Raw genomic sequence first — 21,503 nt, 5'->3', positions numbered from 1 at the left:
ATTGGCAAAGCATTCAAACACTTTACAGAAATATTTTTGCTTCTTGAGCTGATAAAAATGTAAGGAGACTGATAATAAATGGTGTTGGTTACACTGCAATGTAACAAGCACTCCTGTTTGTGGAAATACGAAGTGGTGCAACACTTCAGAAACACGTATTTACAGTTCATAGCTGTTAACCTAGTAGTTCTACCTGGAGAAATAAAACTCACTCGAGTGTAAGATACATGTACAAGAGTATTCACTGCAACACTATTTGTAATCATGAAACATTGGAAATAACTAACTTGCAGCTATTCAAAAGAATAATGGTATGGCATGGGTAGTTTGCCCACACAGTACTACATCAAAAGGCAACTGAAGGGAAATATATGTAAATTTATACTACACATATATTTCTATATATATAACTATATGTACATATACGTATGTTTGCATAGGTATAGAGTAATACTGGAAGAATACCTATCAAACTATTAACAGCAATTATCTCCAAGAGGTAGCCTGAAGAAGGAAGAACTTTCCTTTTTTTACCATACACTTTTGAATTGCTTTCAGTTTTTACCACTAGCCTATAATGTTTTTGTGAATTTTTTAAAAAAAGTTAAGGGGGAAACTGAGGAAATAAACATAGTCAAGAACACTGTAGTCCTTCACTATACAATCTGTAAATGCCTCATGTGCAAGGCACAAGATACTTCCCAAATTGCTGAGGGCATAGTTCCTCCTTCACCCTTTTTTCTCCCAGTCCAACATCCACTCGTGGTTGTGTGCTTTCACTACCCAGCCCAAACTGTATGATTTTTCTCTTGGTCTGTCAACTCCCACCCCTTTGAAGGTCAGTCCACAGGGCACTTCCTCCCGTATACCTTCCCTAGTATTTTTAGGCAGAGCTAAGGAGTCAGTCTTCCCTCTGGACTTCTTGCTCATACCTCAACAAAGACATATCTCTTTGCTACAGTTATCTCCCCCAAATTTGTCTTCTCTACCGGTCTCCGAGTTTCCACGAGCAGTGGCTATGTTCCCGTCATCTTGCGTTCCCCAGTGGTAAGCACCATAAGAGCACTGAGTAGAGGTACAGTTGACACCACAGCATAGTGAGGTTACAGTACAGGGGGACGAGCACTCCAATCTGAGGCTTGGTTCACACTGACTTGCTGTTGTAATGTTGGGGAAGCTAATGAACTTAATTCAACGTTCAGGTGTTTTTCATGAGTAAAGCTGGAAAGATAACCAGATCTGAAATGTCAAGTAAAGACAACATGCCACTTCCGGCTCTCCTTCCCTTAAGTATGCCCCTGGCTAAATCCCTTACTCATTCACACTTGGGCTGTTTCCTAAACTGCAAAATGGGGATAACAATAATACCATCATATGGCATTTTTTATTATTAGGGTTAGTGGGTAAATTAAATGAAACCATGTAAGAAAACCATTTAGCTCCATGGCTGGCACAGGGAAGCACTGGATAAACAGTAGCTATAATGATATTATCACTTACAAGATTATTTACTTTTCCTGAGCATAAGAAAGAATGAGGCTGGATGCAACTTACGTCAAGAAGATCTTGGAAATACTTTTGTTTCTCCCATGGCAAAAAGCCCAAGTAACTATCTGTGTAATGCTGCAGCTTTCTTCCAGGTAACACTTCAATAACGCCTAAGTGGTTTTCAGCATTTTCCTCCATTCTGGTCTCTTTTTCTTTTTCTATGGTTTTCTTTTCTTTTGTCATCTGGCTTTCCAGTGGAACAATCAGAGGTGAGGGCTTTTCTTTTGTCACATTTCCACCTCCTGATTTTTGGATATGAGTTTCTGACCCAAATCTTGCTTTGGTCTCCAAGTCCAGGGGTGGATTCTGACTCTGGTCATGACCATTCACTTTTACACTCACTGCAGGAAAAGTCAACCTCTGTAATCTTTCAGACACTCCTAGGCTATTTGGCAAGATGCTTTTATGAACCTGTTTTTCTTGTGGAGCTACCAAACTGTCATTTGTTTCATCTGTTATTATGGCTTGATTTTTTACTTTAGCAGGCTGTGAGTTCATCAGAAATGATCTCAGCAAGGCTGACTTGGACAAATTGTATCCTTTTAAAGTGATGTCTCCATGTTCCAGTTGCAAATCCAAGTTATTGAGACTCAACTGGGCCTCTTTTGGAAGGAGTGAAATATTTACCAGGGGAATTTTTACCTCCTCCTGGGATCTCCTTGTTGAGTTAACATCATGTCTCTTAAACTTTGGGAAGCGTTTTTCTTTGGGAATATCCTCAAAAAGGATTTCCGCCTCTGGAACGTGTGTTATGGGGCTAACCAAATTTTCATAAGCCTTCTGAATCGTAGAATTCAGTTTTGATCCCTCCCTTGTGTCCACCTCCACTGTTATCTGGATTTTGAACTCTTCATCATTTGTATTTTGAAACGTGAGATTAAAATGTATTGTGGTGGCATTCATTCCGCTGTGCATTATGAGGTGGATGGTTTTCCACTTGTTGGCAATAGAAGCATGTCGAATTATTGGATTGTCACTATAGGCACCTTCAACTCCTCTTTTGGCTATTTCTGCAAAGCTGAAATAAGGCAGGCATTCACCTTTTGGAATAATATAGTGACTCTGGTTTGGGAGAAGAGTCACTTTATACAATTCATGAAAATGATCTAGAGGAAAAAACAGAAATGATTTTTTTTAAAGTAGGCATTTTTCCTCCATTTTCCTTTAATTCTTTAGGTCTGAGTTTTCACTTTCTTAAAAAAAAATAGGGAACACTTCACAATTTGCATGTCATTCTTGTGCAGGGGCCATGCTACTGCTGAAACTGTTCTAATTTTAGTATGTGTGCTGCCAAAGTAAGCACCGAGTTTCCACTTTCTAAGAGTGACTTTAATTTCAAAATAATCATATACTCTGATACAACAGTTACTGATGTAAGCCTCATTTCACTGAGGCAGTCACAATAAATTACCATGAAATGGTGATCTTGACTCACTATACAAACATGGCATGATTCTTAACAATAAATTACAATAATCAATTTCCATCTTTTTGTCCATTTGAAAAAAAACTTTCTGCCAAAACAACCTCCATTAATATGCTATCAACAAAATGCAATATTCAAGCCATCTTTATTTAATAAATTATTGATATCCTTTTTTGTTTCCAAATTAAAATCTCACCACATGTTTTCAGCTAAGGTAAATCTTAGTCCAAACAAAACAAAACAAAAAACCAGACTGCAACAATAACAGGAAAAGATCATCTTTAGTGATTTATGTTGTTCTCTTACTTTTAACTTACAACCAGTTTGAATGTAAGGCTGGAAAAGGGATATACAGAGAATAATTATATAACAAAATAACAAAAGCCATTCAAAACTCTCTCTACCTGTCAAGGATTTTTTATCCTCCTATTCTTAATATGTTTGTTTGGCAGTAAACATACCTTGCCCACAGTCACCAGCATCAAACCCACAGGACAAGACATTGCATGCTTGGTCACAGAACTTATCAGCGAGCCAGGAATTAGCACATCCCTGATTACAGTAAGAGACACTGTTTATTCCTCCACCAAACTGCCAGGGCTGTCCAACTCCAATACTCCCGGTACCGCCACCTCCTGCAATATAGCGACTCCCTCCACTGTTACCTGTAGAGGGGAGGAGGAAGAGGGAATCTTGCTGTAATTATGATTTTGAAAAAGAAAGTTCCAGACCGGGCATGGTGGCTCATGCTTGCACTAGGAGGCTGAGGTGGCTGGATCATCTGAGGTCAGGAGTTTGAGACCAGCCTGGCCAACATAGTAAAACCCCATCTCTACTAAAAAATACAAAAATTAGCTGGGCGTGGTGGCGAGCACCTGTAATCCCAACTACTAGGGAGGCTGAGGCAGGAGACTCACTTGAACCCAGGAGGTGGAGGTTGCAGTAAGCTAAGATCGCACCACTGCACTCCAGCCTGGACAACAAGAGTGAAACTCCGTCTCAAACAAACAAACATAACGAAAAAGACAGTTCCTTATTTCATACTAACGTAAGGTTCACCTCATTCTTTAGTAGACGATCTCATATACCTTAAGAAGAAAATAAGCTGAAAAGGAAGTCACTCGACAGAAGCATGATGAACAGGCCTTGGCATTTTGTAGCTGTGGAACCTACAAGTATAGTACAAGCCTTACATTTGCTGAAGGGGCATGTGCTGACAGAAATGTCCGAGGAGCACAAAAAACAAGAAGAGATTATTTCAAGTTTGTGAACTGCCAAAAACACGTGGGTATCATGCTTGCTACCCCTCGTTATCAAATGCTAACATTCTAGTAGAGACTGACTTGTCTGGTCTACACAGATCTACTTTGAATATCTGTATTCTTTCTCTGCAGCTAAAGTGAATCCAACACATCTGACTGAAATACAACTTGAAGCTTTGTTTCCTCCAATATTCAAACACTTCCAAATCCATATAGAAATGAGAATGATAACATTTGTGTACATACTCTCTCAGGTGACAAAGAAAATTCAAGTGAATATGATGAATAATGCTCTATAAATTTAATGCTTCATAAATTGAAAGGCAGTAAGCAAATGTAACAAATTACTATTATTGACAAGTCAAAACATAAGTATGTGAAGGAGGGAGAAGAGTTGCTGAAGAGAGAAAATACTCATTTCTTTTGCAACTCTTTAGTCATTCTGTGACCTATCACAATCTGCTGCTGAAAGCTACCAGCAGTGCGCTCCCATAAGAACCAGTTAGAGTGATTCTTGCTCTTGGGTTTATATAATGACGTATATTCCAGATTTTTATATTTTAAATTAGAAGACATTTTCAAGTGTATTTTCTCATGTTCAATGCCCTCAACAATGAATAATATGAATAAATTGGGCCACATGGGAGCACTAATTACCACCTCCAAAGAGTCTACTGATTTCTGGTTTTTTTTTTTTTTTTTTTTTTGAGACAGGGTATCATTCTGCCACCCAGGCTGGAGTGCAGTGGTACAATCACAGCTCACTGCAGTCTCAAACTCCTAGGCTCGAACAATTCTCCTGCCTCAGCCTCCCAAGTAGCTAGGACTACAGGTGTGCGCCACCACATTTGGCTAATTTTTTCTTGAGAGAGATGGGGTCTTAATATGCTGCCTAGGCTAGTCTTGAACTCCTGGCCTCAAGCAATCCTCCCAGCTCAGCTTTGCAAAGGACTGGATTATAAGCATAAGCCACCATGCTCAGCATTACTGATTGTTTATTAATACATAAAGAATGTTTGGTTAAGTCTATAGTACATGTTTAATAATGACTAAGAAGAAACAAAATCTATTAAATGAACGAATTACAGTTTAATACATCCTTACCAGAGCAATCCCCACCATCCCAATCGCAGGCTGAATTATTACAAGCCTTGTCACAATAGCCATCTTTAATCCAGGAACCTGGGCAGCCCTCAGCACAGTTTGGCACAGGCCATGTCAAATAAACCTAAGATAAAAACAAAGAGAAAATAAACGACTTCTGGCTTCTGATGTTTTATTCTTAAGATTCCCTTTATAAAAAGAAATTGACTCTCTAAAAAGGTTAATATTTTCCAAGGGTGGAGTGTTCACAAATTCACAATTGCTTTAAGCTTGCCTGTACTTATAGTCATTGTTTAGATCTTGCTGTGCTGACAGTTCTTACTGAACATATTTACTTTTTTTCTATTACTCAAGGGAAGCAGATAAGGATTCAACTCATGGATTAGTCTCCCGCAACATGCTTTGATAATCTACTATGAAATAAAGTAGCACCAAGCCAGACTTAACTGCAAGTACCAAAGCATGTCAAAGCTGGTGGGAAGTATGCAAGGTTACTGCTTTTCTGTAATGACAATCAGTAGCTCATCAGTGTATTTGGGCATGATCTTGTCTCAAGGCTGAGAGACAATATCCTCTCTCTTCATGCATAAGGCCCCATGATACATTAACCAGCACAGCATTCTGAGCTGTGCATTCACCTGCTCTCAAAATCAGTGATAGGGCACATGGTTTCTTTTTAAATCAAAATCATTGAAAAAAAATACACTCCTCTTTAAAAATCTCTGTGCCTTTGCATGTTCTAATTGGAATTTTTTTTCACCTAAACTCTTACTTGTTCTTCATAGTACGTGACAATTCAGATGGGCGTTCTTCCCTTTCCCATCTGATTTAAGCCTCCTATGCTCACACTCTTCAGCAGCAAGGCACACCTGTCACCAGGAAAAGCACTGCACAGTCACTGATCTTGTGTTTGTCCCTCTGTTAAGGCACAAGCCCAACTTTGAGCCCTACAATCTGATACAGAGGAGATAAGTCAATAAGGGAAAAGGACAATGAGCTCGGTCAAGTAGCATAAACAGTAACAGAGAAAGTAGTTTTGTGTTACTCGCACTTACAGAGTTTTAGAACTTACAAGTTTACGGTGATAAGTCTAACTTATCACTGAACTCTTTACAAGGGTGTTTGTATTTTCTCCACTATGCAGACAGAAAATAGAGGTAAAGCCACTGCCGAGGGTCATCCTGAAGTGTCGGCCCCCATGTCTGCACTCTTTTTTTTTTTTTTTTTTTTGAGACGGAGTTTCGCTCTTGTTACCCAGGCTGGAGTGCAATGGCATGATCTCGGCTCACCGCAACCTCCGCCTCCTGGGTTCAGGCAATTCTCCTGCCTCAGCCTCCTGAGTAGCTGGGATTACAAGCACGCACCACCATGCCCAGCTAATTTTTTGTATTTTTAGTAGAGACGGGGTTTCACCATGTTGACCAGGATGGTCTCGATCTCTTGACCTCATGATCCACCCGCCTCGGCCTCCCGAAGTGCTGGGATTACAGGCTTGAGCCACCGCGCCCGGCCTGTCTGCACTCTTAATAACTTCTCCATCTCACCTCTCAACAAAGTTAGAGTATGATAGCCTGCCTTAAATGAAATTTCATCTATGGCTTTAAGCACTGACTTAACTTTCTATTTTGCTGACATTCTAAAAATTATTTTGTTTCAGTGATTTTGCTTTTTCTGCTATAATAGTAGTAGAAAATGTAGATGGTTGGGAAAAAAGTGTGGGTCCTGAGTGTCTAAGAATGTCGGAAAGCAAATTTCTAACTGTGGTGTTCTCGCTTCTTCATTGTTAACTTCTGAGCTTAGCACTTGAAAATGATTATTTGCTTATATATATTTTATTTTATTTTTTGAGATCAGGTTCTCACCCTGTCACCCAAGCTGGAGTGCAGTGGTGTGATCGCAGCTCACTGTTGCCTCAACATTCAAGCTAAAGCAATCTCTTCCCATCTTAGCTGGTGACCCCCACTCTCCCTACAACCCCTTACACCCAAGTAGCTGTGACTACATGAGTATTCCACCATGCCCAGATAATTGTTTTACTTTTTGTAGAGATAGGGGTCTCGCTTTCCCAAGCTGGCCACAAACTCCTAGGGTCAAGTGATCCACCTGCCTCAGCTTCCCAAAGTCCTGGGATTACAGGTGTGAGCCACCATGCCTGACCTGTTTGATATTTGACTATAGTAGTATGTGCACTGATTTTCTGATTTGCTAACTGACTTCCACACTAGACATCTCCCCTCCTCTTAGGCACTCACCTTCTGGCCTTTGGAGTGACTGTAAAAATCATCTGGCCAGACATCCTTCCCAAACATGACATCATCATTTAGGTAAATAAACTTCTGGGACAGCCCTTCGATGCGATGAATGTGACTTTCAATAGCAGGTGAACTAAAGGTAGGCAAGTGGCTCAAATTTCGAAAAACATCCTTTTAACAACAACAAACAGAAAAAGAGAGTGAATGAGAACTGCTTTGGCTTGGTTTAGTTTTTAAAAGGAAGGAAGGGAAGGCAATGAAGAGTTAAAGAAAGGTAGAAATGGAGGTAGAAGAAAAAAAAGAATGAAATTATAGAAATTCTCGTACCACACTAAAAGAGAACTGTAAACCACAGTCTCGTGATATTTGGAAAGTCTTGTACCTGGTGTGTTACTATTGTCACTCGAGGATTGTCAAGGTTCAGCCAGGATGGAATCTGCCCGTTGGTGACAATGAAAATATTCCGGACCCACGGAGCATGCCTCTCGATAGATCTCAATGAATACCTCAGTTCTTCATTATCTTCAAAACGACTAGCAGAAATGTCTTCATCCTGCTTAGACTGAGAAAAACACTTGGCACGTGAAGATGTGAAATACCCCTTAAGTCATACCTCCTCCTCTTTGTCCTTTCCCTCTGCCCTGTCTGCTCTCAAAATGGAGTCCTAATTTTATACATTACAAAAAAGGCAAAAAATTCAATATATATTTTTTAAACCCAAAATTCAAAGATACAGCATTTCTCTAACACACTTTATAGAAAAGTTTCTTGGTCTGATTCTAGGTCACTTCAATTAATACCAAACCAATGGCAGTGACTGGAAAATCGGAAAATTTCCAATCAACTCACTTCTCTGTAAGTCCTCTTCCCTCTTCTAATACAGTAACTTAAAAATTGTTAACATCTTAACTCTTGATTTGGGTTGTAAAAGAATCTGTGCATCCCTTACCTGGCTGATGGCACTCAGATCCCATAATAAATATGCAGGACTTATGGTCAGTTCTTTTCCATCGATGGTCATGTTCTTCTTAGTTTGCTTATTCAATTCTTGAAAATCCTTAGGGTTATTCAATTTTAGAAGTGCTACACTGGCCTCTGAATACAACTGCAACTATCAAATAACAAACACATGAAGTCTTAGTGTCAAGGACGAGGCACTTTTAAATTCCCAATTTGCTCTTTAATCTTTGTTTTTCGTTTTTTGTTTTTTTTTTTTTTTTTCGTGTGTGACAGAGTCTCATTCTGTTGGCCAGGCTGGAGTGCAGTGGTGCAATCTCGGCTCACCACAACCTCCACCTCCCAGGTTCAAGCGATTCTCCTGCCTCAGCCTCCTGAGTAGCTGGGACTACAGGCATGCATCACCATGCCCGGCTAAAATTTTTGCACTTTTAGTAGAGACGGGGTTTTGCCATGTTGGCCAGTCTGGTCTCCAACTCCTGACCTCAGGTGATCTACCTGCCTGAGCCTCCCAAAGTGCTGAGATTACAGGTGTGAGCCACCACACCCGGCCTGCTCTTTAATCTTGAAATGGTAAGACAATATGAAAACACAACAAAATGACCTACACAGACCAGGTGCATTTCCCAAATGAATGTAACAAACCAGGCATCTAAAACCAAGAAGGAGTGGTGAAGGCAGTGGCAATCTGGACACCTCAGAGCCACCTGAAAGCTGCAACCACTCAATGCCACCAAGTGCTGCCAGATCTCCTGAGAGGCAACAACCCCCAAGTGTTGTATGAAATCTCCCCAATTTTTCAATGGTGGTCCAAATGATTTTTGAATGCTTTGCATTCAAACAAAATACACCTACTGGCCAACAGTTTTGTGACTCTTCTTCTAGAATATTACCAATCTGCTTATACTGGGCAAAAAACCTGCAATGTAACTAACCTTGCTGGCATTGGTGACAAGCACATCTGCTAGTGGGGTGTCTCAACAGCTTTTACGCCACATGCCTAGGAGAAGCATCTTTGGCAGGACTACCTGAAGTGCTTCCATGGGAAAACTACCTTTTGGGGCAATCATAAATCTAAGAGTGAACATCATAAACATCAAGTTCTACAAACAGGCCTTGCCATCCCTACCAAAGTCCACACAACTCTTTATCTGTTTTCTGTTCTGACTCTGTATCACATAACTTCCTATGAAGAGGATTTCATAGCTCAGGAAAAGGGGAGAGGCCTGAAAAAATATAGGACAGTAAAATCCTTCTGCTAAACTGGTGCTTCTAAAAGAGCTTATGGTCTTCTTTCTCAATCTATAAAACAGAAGCAAACACAATTATGAGCTCATTCTTAGCTCTTCTATTTGCTGCATGACTATTCTTAGCTCATTTTCTAAGCAGTTTCCTGAGCTTATGTAGTAGTCCAAAACACCAGAGGTTGGAGTTAGAAATTACATTTATATCTTTTCCCCTTATTATATAGGCCATTAACTCTTCTCACGGATTTGGTGCAGGTGCGTGTGTGGGCACCTGCATATGCATATAACTGTCTTCTTGACTCATCACTTTCTTTTACCTCCTTTACTCAGTGAGTACCTGGCACATATTTAGCACTCACTAAGTTGGTTCTCACTGTGTCACCATCAAGCCTCAGCATATGTGCCATGTTGGGAGGCAGGTCACACAGAAGGATTAGTAGTCTGCCTGGGCCCGTCCACTTTCTAGCATCTCCTGTCCCCTTCCTCCCTCTCACAGCACCCCAAAGCATTTCTGAGGGTTCCCTGGAGAGAAAAAGTCACTATTATAGAAAAGAATAATCTATTTATTTATATTTTTTTAGGTGGAGTCTCACTCTATCACCCAGGCTGGAGTGCAGTGACGTGATCTCGGTTCACTGAAACCTCTGTCTCCTGGGTTCAAATGATTCTCTTGCCTCAGCCTCCTGAATAGCTGGGATTACAGACATGCACCACCATGCTCAGTTAATTTTTTTGTATTTTTAGTAGAGGCAGGGTTTCAGCACATTGGCCAGGCTGGTCTCAAACTCCTGACCTCAAATGATCCACCTGACTTGGCCTCCCAAAGTGCTGGGATTACAGGCATGAGTCACTGTGCCTGGCTCCCATCTCTCATTTCTTGAGGGACATCAGTGTCTGGTTCAATCACAGCTTCGTTATTAATTTCTAGATCACTTTCCTCATTTAATGGTTTGTCTGTCTTTATGTTTTCCTCCACCTTCTTACTGTTTTTCTTCCTTGATATTTTCTTCTGATTTATAATAGCTTTCTGAGTAGCAGGTGGTACTTCACCCCCCATGCTCTCCACCCTCTCCTTCAGGAAGCACATTTCCTCGGTGTGCAGAATGCTTGCATCCTGCTTATACATTTTCACGAAGTCCCAAAGCTCATTCACTTTGCAAGGGTCCATGATCGAAAGGCAGTGGGCGAAGCTGAAAGTCTGCAGCCCAGTTTCAGGCCCAAGTGCTGGCTTGGTGTAACCTCGAATAAGCCGTTAGGTCTAGTTTTATTTCATAACTTATATAGACCATTTGCTTGATAAGAAGGTATATCACTAAAACTATTCTTACATTAGCAACCTTGCCTAGGGTTGGTTTCTAATTATACATGCATAAAAGAGCAAGAAGAGGTTTTTCTACAGTAACTATAAAATAATTCAAAGAGAGGTCAAAATTAAGGAGGTTAAGCTAATATTTACATGTATGAGAAAGATTTTCTACCACCATAAAAAGGGTGGGGAAGTACCCTCTGACAGCCACTAGGTGGCAGCTCAATCCTGGACATCATCATTACTTCTGCCAGAAGAGAGAGGTGGTGGCGGGAAGAGTAGTTGTAGTTTGTGACAGAGGCTGGAGTTCATGGCTTGGGGCAATTGTGGTCAACTGCCTCCATATATAGCATCTTGCTTTAAATTGTAAGTTTATATAAATTATAAGTTTCTGCAAAAGGGAACAACTTCTATATCCACCCCCTGCAGACCCACAGTGAGCAACATGTAACATGACTAAGAAATAAAGCTTTGTTATTTTTAGCCATTGAGATTCCAGAATGTTTGTTACAGCATCATCATCTAGAATAACATGACTGATACACCTGGTACTGTGGGAGTATAAGGTAAGGGAAGACAGACAGAGGTAGAACTAAATGGTGGTTGAGGCTAGGGCCTCGGTAGGCTACAACAATTGAGCAACTGATGGATCAATTTGAGTCAAGTAAGTACAATACAGATGACGGTCAGGAGAAACAGTGTTGTAGAAAGTAGGAGGTAAAAAATGTTAATTTGGGTATATTTCTAAAGACAAATAACAAACATCAAAATTAAGGGACAAGAAACAAAATTAAGTGGGTTTCAGAATTAGTAGGTCAATGGAGACCAATTTCAATGGCATGACAGGTATGAAAACCAGATTTCAAGTGCTTGATACTTTGCAGTTAAACTTCTAGATACGATATGTACATATGTATGTATATATTGGAAGCAAATCTAACACTTTACATTTTGCACACTGTATAACATGGGACAGGAATGATAAAACAGTCACAGGAGTATTAAATTCAGTATAATCAGCATAACTGACCAAGTCACAAGACATAAGAATTGAAAAAGCAGTGTACATAAATAATCCCAGCACTTTGGGAGGCCAAGGTGGGCAGATCACGAGGTCAGGATATCGAGACTATCCTGGCTAACACGGTGAAATTCCATCTCTACTAAAAATACAAAAAATTAGCCGGGCATAGTGGCATGCACCAGTAGTCCCAACTACTCAGAGGCTGAGGCAGGAGAATTGCTTGAACCTGAAAGGCAGAGGTTGCGGTGAGCCAAGATCAGGCCACTGCACTCCAGCCTGGGTAACAGACTGACTTTGTCTCAAAAAATATGTATATATTTGCTTTTAAATTCTATAAATGAAAACTATCAAGGCAAGATTAGAGTATATTAATATAAAATATATAGAACCACTTTAAGACATTGCTTATTGTGAGAATATTCTAATTAAATAGTCCTACTGTTCTCAGCATTGTAGCTTATATTTAAAAATTGGCTTAAAAAATAATAGTAGCCAACAAATCTTTTGAATGCATGTTTTTAAGTCAACCAAAAATAATGAGTGCAAAAGAGAAAGTATCCTTTTAAGGCAGACAAAGTAGTTGTATTTTAAGATAAGCCTTAGTTAAAAATCATGATATCAACCTGGTCATTTTTTAATGCCAAAAAGAAAAGCTGCATCAAGTTGTCTAAACAATCACATATCTGAAAATACTACCAGAGGATAGAGACCTGGGATGCTGCTAAGCATCCGACAATACATAGGACAGTCCTCTAAGGATAGCAGCATCCAGTCTAAACTGTCAATGGTCCAAAGCAGGCGTCCCCAACTTTTTACACAGGGGGCCAGTTCACTGTCCCTCAGACCGTTGGAGGGCCGCCACATACTGTGCTCCTCTCACTGACCACCAATGAAAGAGGTGCCCCTTCCTGAAGTGCAGCGGGGGTCCGGATAAACGGCCTCAGGGGGCCGTAGTTTGGGGACGCCTGGTCCAAAGGTTGAGAAAACTTGGTCTAGAAGAATATGCAAATCCAAAAGAATAATAAAGGCTTTCCTATTAGAAGTTATGTTCCCAACAACTTTAAAGTGCTTACAAATTCAGAAGGAGTAATCTACTTTCATTCTGGATTCATTTGATTTAAAATCATTAAAAATATTTTAGAGAAAAAAAAACAGATGTCGGCTAATGCCAACTGAAAACCAAATTAGTAGCTTTAAGTGACTCAACAATTCAAAGCTACTAGATCTTACTATGCCCTGTTGGTTTTCTAAAACTTAAACCAGTTCCAGAGTTGGTTGTTTCATCTACTGAAGCATTTTAATTTTAGAAATAAAACAAAAAAAGAAAAAGCTACCACACTTTAAAAGTGCACAAGGTGGTTTCAGAGATGTCTCTAAAAGAAGGTGCATTGGTACAAAATTATGATAATTTACTGTAACCTTAGACAGGCCCTGAACAGAGGTTTGAAGGGGCAAAGTCCATGCAGGAAAACATGCTGTTCCTGCCCTGCCTGCACAAACAACCCGTTCAGTCTTCAAGAACCAGTACAACCTCTTTATCTTTGAAAACTTACTTCCCCCATGTCTCTGACCACACACACCTTTCCTATTTCTGACTGCCAACTCTATATACACACGCTGCTTCCAAAATGTGACTATAAATGCTTGAGGAGAGGGTCTACATCTTCTCTACCTTTTGCACACCCACTCAGCAACTACTATAATTGAAGGAAACCTAACATAAGAATTCACTGTATAACTTGATCAAGACAGTTGCAGGTGGGCGAAAGAAAAAAAAAATTCACTTGACAGCTTTGGGGAGATTTCCCACTTGCTCTAAAATATGTTTAAAAAGAAGTGAACAAAAACAAAAATCAAAAACTAAATGAAAGAACCCACCAGGAATGAAAATGTCTAAGGATACAAAATGATTTAGAGGGATCTGAAAATAAAGACTGATGGGTGATCTGATTTATCAAAAAATGAATTCTGTGTCCATCATACACAAAAATTATACATATAAATTAGGGAGTAATTAATCAGATCATCAAAGGACTCACCTCAAGGTATCTCAAATTAGAAAGCCTCATACAGAAAAGATTGATTTACATCTAAGACCACAGTCAAAAGAAAAGATTTTATAAATTCAAATTCATTATCTTACAAATGAAACTATTTTCAAGTCCCACATTCCTACCTCAGGGGAAAAAAAGAAAAGAAAACAACTTCAGGTTTTGTTCTAAACAGGATAACAGTTGTTGTGTATATACAATAATAAACAAAGACACATTTCTGTGCCTAGAGTGACTCCTATGGATAATCACACTGCTGAAAAAATTCCTCTTTAATAAGTCCAAGACATTGCTGCATATGGCTCATTCCTTGAGCAGCCCTCTAAGTGCCACGTAATCACTAAAAGTAAAAAGGTGAAGAGGGCAGTACCTGTCCTGAGATAACCATGGCCTAGTGAGAATCTGTGGGACAGAGCTGAGCTGAGCCCTGGGTGGCCCTGGGTCCACAGGGCTTGGCAAAGGCCTCCTGGGGGAACCTGGGAGGGCAAAGTGGTTCAACGATTCACGTCTTGAAGTCCAATGCCTAACAGCCCTCTCCTCTGACATGCCATGTACAGCCCTAATGCAACACATCCAAAACTGAGCTCTGGGTCTCCTTCCAAAAAACACTTGCTTCTGCCACTGAAGCTCTGAGTGTGGTTAATGCTATCACTTCCATCTTCATGAGGAAAGTCCACTTCCCCTTTCATTCTCCGCTTCCTCTACCTGAATAGCTTGTAAGTCACCAAGTGATATTGAGTGTCTCTCTTAGATGCTTCTGGAACCATTTTCATCATTGGCATCCCACTGCCAAGACACTTGTCGCAAGGGAATGTCTTGCTGGGCTATGGCAGCAGCAGCTAAACTGGTTTTCCTACCACACTTTTCCTTACTAGTTCCTTAGAAGCAGATCAGCCTGTGTCCTCCCCTTGCCTTCAGGAAAAAGGCTAGGCTTCTTAACAGAGATTTTCTCAACCTGGCCTCAAGCTGTCTTTGCAATCTTATCTTCACTGATATCCCTGCCTGTTCTAGAAACCGTTGCCTTGGTTCCCTGAAAACACCATTTATGTTCAAGCTTTCAGCCCTTTTGCTCAGACTGTTCCCTCTACATGGAATGGTCTCTTCTGCTCCCTTCTCTGCTGGGAGAATGGCTGCTCTCTTTAGGGCTCAGCTGAAATGCTTCTATTACGCAAAGCCTGCCTTACCCCTAAGTACACCTAAAGCCTTGATGTTCTCATGGGACTCTGTATAAACTCTGATTTGGATCTCATCATACACACAAAAGGTGTTTTGTCTGGGAACCCAATGATAGGAAACTTCATTCTCAGAGTACTCATGATACAATACAAGCAGAGCCTAAGGAAAGCAAGCAAGTCACTTCAAGGCCTGGACTCGAATGCTGACACACTACTTCTATTCTTCCTCTTTCTTATTTCCTCTCTAGCCTCTAAAAATCTTACGTCCTAGTCGCTTCAGTTGATCACAGGTGTTGGAATCATGAAAACAACCTTCAAAGAACATTATCTGTGATTAGCCTAATTCTCTGAGAGGTGTTGGCCTCTACAAAGACAACTCTGAAAATCCAAATAAATTTCCAACTGGGTGCATGAACAGTAGAAAGGGGTCTCATCATGCCTGTAGCCTGTTGGTTCTCCCTATCCAATTCAAGTTACTAACCCATTCCACCTTGACCTGCTTATACCACACATGCCACCCAAAAATAGTTTGCTTAAGTGTCAACCATGACTTGGGACTGGCATTCTCTGGCAGCACACACACATGGACCAGTAGACACGTCAGAGCAGTCAGCACTGGTGGACAACTGCAGCAGGCCAAGTGATGTGGGATATTCAAACCATAGTGGAGTGTGGAGAAGTGGAATGAACTTCTTTCTTTTCAGCATTTATTATATTGAAATCATATAAACAGAATCAAGAATGCCATTCTATCTACATAAGCCAAGTTGAACTGGTGGTCAAAAGTACAGATATACATGTGTCTCTAATTCTAGAACGACTAGGAAGCCAAAAAGTCAAATAAACATCGGCTAAAATGAAAGGTAATCTATGGGCCAGGCGCGGTGGCTCAAGCTTGTAATCCCAGCACTTTGGGAGGTCGAGGCGGGTGGATCACGAGGTCGAGAGTTCGAGACCGTCCTGGTCAACATGATGAAACCCCGTCTCTACTAAAAATACAAAAAATTAGCTGGGCATGGTGGCACGTGCCTGTAATCCCAGCTACTCAGGAGGCTGAGGCAGGAGAATTGCCTGAACCTGGGAGGCGGAGGTTGCGGTGAGCCGAGATGATCACGCCATTGCACTCCAGCCCGGGTAACAAGAGCGAAACTCCGTCTCAAAAGAAAAAGAAAGGTAATCTATGGTTTTATCTGCCCAAATCAGCACTAAAAATAACTCAGAGGAAGGAGAGATGTATTATCTATTTTAAAATAACTGCAGTTAACAACAAAATCAACTCTACTATAGTCAGGCATTACCATATTTCAAAGTAAAATAAAGAAAGTTACGAAGGGTCGGGTGTGGTGGCTCACACCTGTAATCCCAGCACTTTGGGAGGTCAAGATGGGTGGATTACCTGAGGTTACGAGTTCAAGACCACCCAGACCAACATGGCGAAACTCCCTCTCTACCCTATGTATGGTACAGAACGGGTTTCGCCATGCTACTTGGAGGCTGAGGCAGGCGATTCCTTTGAACCCCGGAGGCGGAGGTTGCAGTGAGCCCAAATCGCACCACTGCACTCCAGCCTGGTGACAGAGCAAGATTGTTTCAAAAAAAAAAAAAAAAAAAAAAGAAAAGAAAGGAAAAGAAAGTTACAAAGGAAAATACAAAAAAAAAAAAAAAGAAAAAAGAAAAAATCCTAAGTGGTCATTCTCATTATATTACAAGAATAATACAATGTATCATAACGCAGTAAAACACCTGGTCTAGGGTAGGGAGTAAGAAGTTAAAAGAACATGGTTGGGGGAGGGTATAAAAACATGGTTAGTATAAAAACATGGTTAAGACAGGATAAGTAAAAACTCCTCTCTAATCACAGCTCCCCTACCATTACTCCATCTTCACCCTTTTGAGGGACTGTGTTAAGGAACAAAAAACCACAGGGGTGTGGTTCCAAAGACAGAAATTTCCCAGCACCCTGCCTCCATCCACGCCCTTATCCGGGATGTAAAGTTCTTTGTCTGACTTTCACATTGAGCGGTCTAGGTAAAAAATCCAGGTGTGCTTCTTTGTTCAAAAGGCCCCGAAAAGCTCTGGAAAGAAGGGCCTCTGTTGCAGAGCTAGCAGCCAATCCGATATCAAAGTCGAAAATCAATCAATCCCGAGGAAGTTTAAAAGAACTCCTCTCATTGGACGAGAACATGAACCGGGCAGGAGTAACTCCCGGGTTAAAATCCCATTGCTCCTTACCTGTGTGGATATCCCTTCCAGATTCCCCTACCATGGTAGCGTGGGAGCTCTCCCTCTCCCTCTCCTTCTCTCTTTCTCTCTCTCTCTGCCTAATAAATCACTTCTTTGCAAAACTCTTTGGGTCCGCTATATTTATTCGAATTGTAAGCTCACTGCACCTCCAGGGCCCCTTCCCCCATTCTTGGGGCAAGAGAAGTCAAGGACCTGGGCACATGGGGGAAAACATCAGATCGGGGAACTGGAAGCTCTTTGAGATGCCCCCACTGCCCTGCTCCTGCCCCCCATTACATCTTTGGCAAGCACGAGGAGGGAGCTGAGGCCCTGCGCCCCGCCCGGTTACACTTTCATCCTCAAAATTGTTAAATGGGCTGGGCGTGGTGGCTCACACCTATAATCCAGCACTTTGGGAGGCTGAGGTAGGTGGATCATGAGGTCAAGAAATTGAGACCATCCTGGCCAACATGGTGAAGCCCCACCTCTACTAAAAATATAAAAATTAGCTGGGTGTCATGGTGGGCACCTGTAGTCCCAGCTACTCGGGTGGCTGAGGTAGGAAAATCGCTTGAATCCTGAAGGTGGAGGTTGCAGTGAGCCAAGATCACACCACTGCACTCCAGCCTGGTGTCAGGGCAAGACCTTGTCTCCAAAAAAAAAAAAAAAAAAAAATTGTTAAATGACATACTACAGAACTAAGAATCAGTAAGCTAAATCCAGTGGCAGAACTCACAAAGCATTTCTTCATAAAATCAAGAAAACTAGAGCCTCGAAAATTCTGAGACAAGGACTTTAGGCCCTCTATTCTAAGAGACGAAACATTCATGATTTACAACCTGAAACACTTCTGACAGAATAGCAAGCATCTTGAGGTAAGGTCAAATTGAGCATACACCCACATGGATATGTCCTAAGTCAATCAGGCAAGGCTCTGAAAACAATTCATGTAAGGAAAAGGCATGTCCCAGGCCACCCTCCAGAGTCCACCTCAACAAATGGCATCAGTGGTCAAGCCTGAAGAGCTAAAAGTATAAATTTTAAATACATTTGTGCCTCAATTAGCTACTAATGAATGGTTTCTCATTAGCAAATGTTCCCATATATCTGAAGCACACTACCTTTATGAGCGAAAGCTCTGAGTTAACAACAGGCTGTGTGCATGGATGACATTTATGCCTTTCCCTCATCTCCTCCTCCCATTCTTCCATTGTTCACACCCTAAGTTCCATCACGCCTTTGTTTTGTCCACTGCTGCATCCCCAGCTGCTGAAATACCACCTGAGACATTGTAGGAGCTCATCTGTTAAACAAATGAATCCTGCTCTACCCAGCAAACAAGCAAACCAAATAAGACTCTTAGATTTTTGCCCCAATTAAAAGTTAGGAGTGAGGTTCTTCTGGCAGAATAAAATCCCTCTTTGCTTCTTATGTTTATCAGCTAAACTTTGGGAAAAAATGGACCAAAAGAAATGAATTACACATTAAATGAGAATGTGCCAGGCTAATTGCTCTATTTTTCATGTTCTTACCAGTTTGATTTTAGAGGAAAGGTTTTCTGGTAATTTTGTTTTTAGTTGATTTGTTTCCTTGAATGTTGGTGGAAATCCACTCAGGAAAGCCAAATCTTGCATTAGCACTAATCCAGGGACTTCTTTGTCTGTTGTCTAAAATAAGGGGAAAAACACAACTCATTTTCCACATCATGAGGCTAGTGAAAACCTGCAGCTGAGAAAACCAGTAAAGATTTATTGCATCACACATGCTTCAAAATATGACTTTTAGGATTACTTGAATCAATAGTCATTAATATTAGTAAGCTACCCTTAGACAAAAAATAAACATTAAAAAGATTCTCATAGAAAAAGCTTTATTATTCATATTTTTATTCTAGCCTACTGCAAAAATGCAATTAAATTTTAAATAACATACCAAGTAGCCCCTCCATACTGTCTGTCTGTTGTTTCCTTTAAACAGTCCAGAGTGAGCATCTTCAACTGAAATCAAGAATACCATAAACAAGCACATTTTTAATGAATACGTAGCCACAGTGTCTGGCAAAACATTGTGTAAAACATTCTGAGAGCTATTAAAGCAGCATAATATACTGCCAAAAAAAAAAAAGGAAGCTAAAAGGAAACAAAATTAGCCCATTCAACAAAAGGGGAACAATGTAACTCAGTGTACACTGAAATGTTTAGTTTCACAATACCAGAGGTGATTGACACGGGTAGAAGAAACATGGAATGCTTCATGGATGCAGTCAAATTTAAGCTAGAATGCGAAGAAGGAAATGACACGATGATAGAAATCACAGATGTATATGCAAACATGGGGGAATAAAAAGAATTGCTTGACTAGAATAAAACATTTGGGAGTGGTGAGTACCAGGAAACAAGGGTAACCAAAGGGGGCCCTTGAATGCCAGGCAGTGGCATATATGTTAACAGCAGGGAGCTACTATGGATCCTGTGGCTCCTTAAGAGGCAGTTTTTTGGGAGGCTGAGGCAGGTGGATCACAAGGTCTGGAGTTCAAGACCAGCCTGGCCAAGATGCTGAAACCCCAACTCTAATAAAAATACAAAAATTAGCCAGGTGTGGTGGCAGACACCTGTAATGCCAGCTACCTGGGAGGCTGAGGCAGAGAACTGCTTGAACCCGGGAGGTGGAGGTTGCAGTGAGCTGAGATCACGCCACTGCACTCCAGCCTGGGTGACACAGCGAGACTCTGTCTCAAAAAGAAAAAAAGGCACAGTTTTCTCATAATTGAATCCCTAAAATTCACTGGGTGCTGCTGAATGGAGCATCATAAATTGGGGTAGGGATTGGGAGTGACACAGCCCAACTGGGAGAGGGTTAGTGACAGGGCCAAGCGAGATCAGCAACATTCAGGGATTGTGCTGCTGACATTCAGGGACTGTGGAAAACAGGAGAGGTCAAAAAGCTCTAATTCTGATCTTCAAGATAAACAAAGAAGGCAGGTTCTCCAATTTATAGCCTGATGAGATGAGATGTCAATCCTGGGCAAGAGTCTCAAGTGTACTATAAAAATATAGTTGCAGGGCACAGTAGCTCATGCCTGTAATCTCAGCACTTTGGGGGCCTGAGGCAGGTGTTATCACTTCAGCCCAGAAGTTCAAGATCAGCCTGGGCAACACGACAAAATCTCGTCTCTAAAACAAGCAAACAAACAAAAACACAAAAAACTAGCCGAGTGTGGTAGGCTGAGAGGAAAAGATCATCAGAGCCTGGAAGGTTGAGGCTGTGGTGAGCCATGATCATGCCACTGCACTCTAGCCTGGGTGACAGAGTGAGACCCTGTCTCAACAAACAAAACAAAACAATATAGTTGATGAGCACTGGAGAAAAGAAAGCTTTCATAATACACTGCTTATCTTTAAAGGAAGCACTGGGTATTAAGAGTATGAGTTCATTACGATTTTTTTTTTTTTTTTTTTTTTTGAGACGGAGTTTCGCCCTTGTTACCCAGGCTGGAGTGCAATGGCGCGATCTCGGCTCACCGCAACCTCCGCCTCCTGGGCTCAGGCAATTCTCCTGCCTCAGCCTCCTGAGTAGCTGGGATTACAGGCACGTGCCACCATGCCCAGCTAATCTTTTGCACTTTTAGTAGAGACGGGGTTTCACCATGTTGACCAGGATGGTCTCGATCTCTGGACCTCGTGATCCACCCGCCTCGGCCTCCCAAAGTGCTGGGATTACAGGCTTGAGCCACCGCGCCCGGCTTCATTACGATTTTATCAGATAAACTTTTCTCTCTCTCTTTCCATTGATAGGATGGATTCTGCCTAACAGACCTGGTCTATGTATTTGTAATCTCAGCAAAGTAGCTAAGAGCATCTCATGTCATCTTCATGGATATAACAAAGACATACAAGTTTGATGCTCAGTTAGATAGGTTATAACTTAA

General features: G+C 41.2%; 1 protein-coding gene and 1 non-coding gene across 3 annotated transcripts in view; both read right to left on the bottom strand.

Annotated features, from left to right (window-relative positions):
• Window positions 1-21,503, bottom strand: part of GNPTAB (N-acetylglucosamine-1-phosphate transferase subunits alpha and beta) — an 82,900-nt gene that overhangs the window by 18,296 nt on the left and 43,101 nt on the right. For both annotated transcript variants that reach the window (XM_003929613.3, XM_074402335.1), the window contains exons 6-13: window positions 19,508-19,572; window positions 19,108-19,242; window positions 8,542-8,703; window positions 7,975-8,154; window positions 7,593-7,763; window positions 5,341-5,464; window positions 3,436-3,639; window positions 1,555-2,654 (exon numbers count right to left, since the gene is read on the bottom strand). In XM_003929613.3, coding sequence (XP_003929662.1) covers window positions 1,555-2,654; window positions 3,436-3,639; window positions 5,341-5,464; window positions 7,593-7,763; window positions 7,975-8,154; window positions 8,542-8,703; window positions 19,108-19,242; window positions 19,508-19,572 — 2,141 coding nt within the window. The remainder of the gene's footprint in view (window positions 1-1,554; window positions 2,655-3,435; window positions 3,640-5,340; window positions 5,465-7,592; window positions 7,764-7,974; window positions 8,155-8,541; window positions 8,704-19,107; window positions 19,243-19,507; window positions 19,573-21,503) is intronic.
• On the bottom strand, window positions 2,749-2,851 carry LOC120365164 (U6 spliceosomal RNA). The gene has a single exon (XR_005580178.1). It is a non-coding gene; the product is annotated as a U6 spliceosomal RNA (small nuclear RNA).

This window comes from Saimiri boliviensis, chromosome 7, assembly GCF_048565385.1.
Source record: "Saimiri boliviensis isolate mSaiBol1 chromosome 7, mSaiBol1.pri, whole genome shotgun sequence".
Classification (NCBI taxonomy): Eukaryota; Metazoa; Chordata; class Mammalia; order Primates; family Cebidae; genus Saimiri; species Saimiri boliviensis.
Note: the sequence above shows the minus strand (reverse complement) of the source record. Positions and strands in the feature narration are given on the sequence as shown.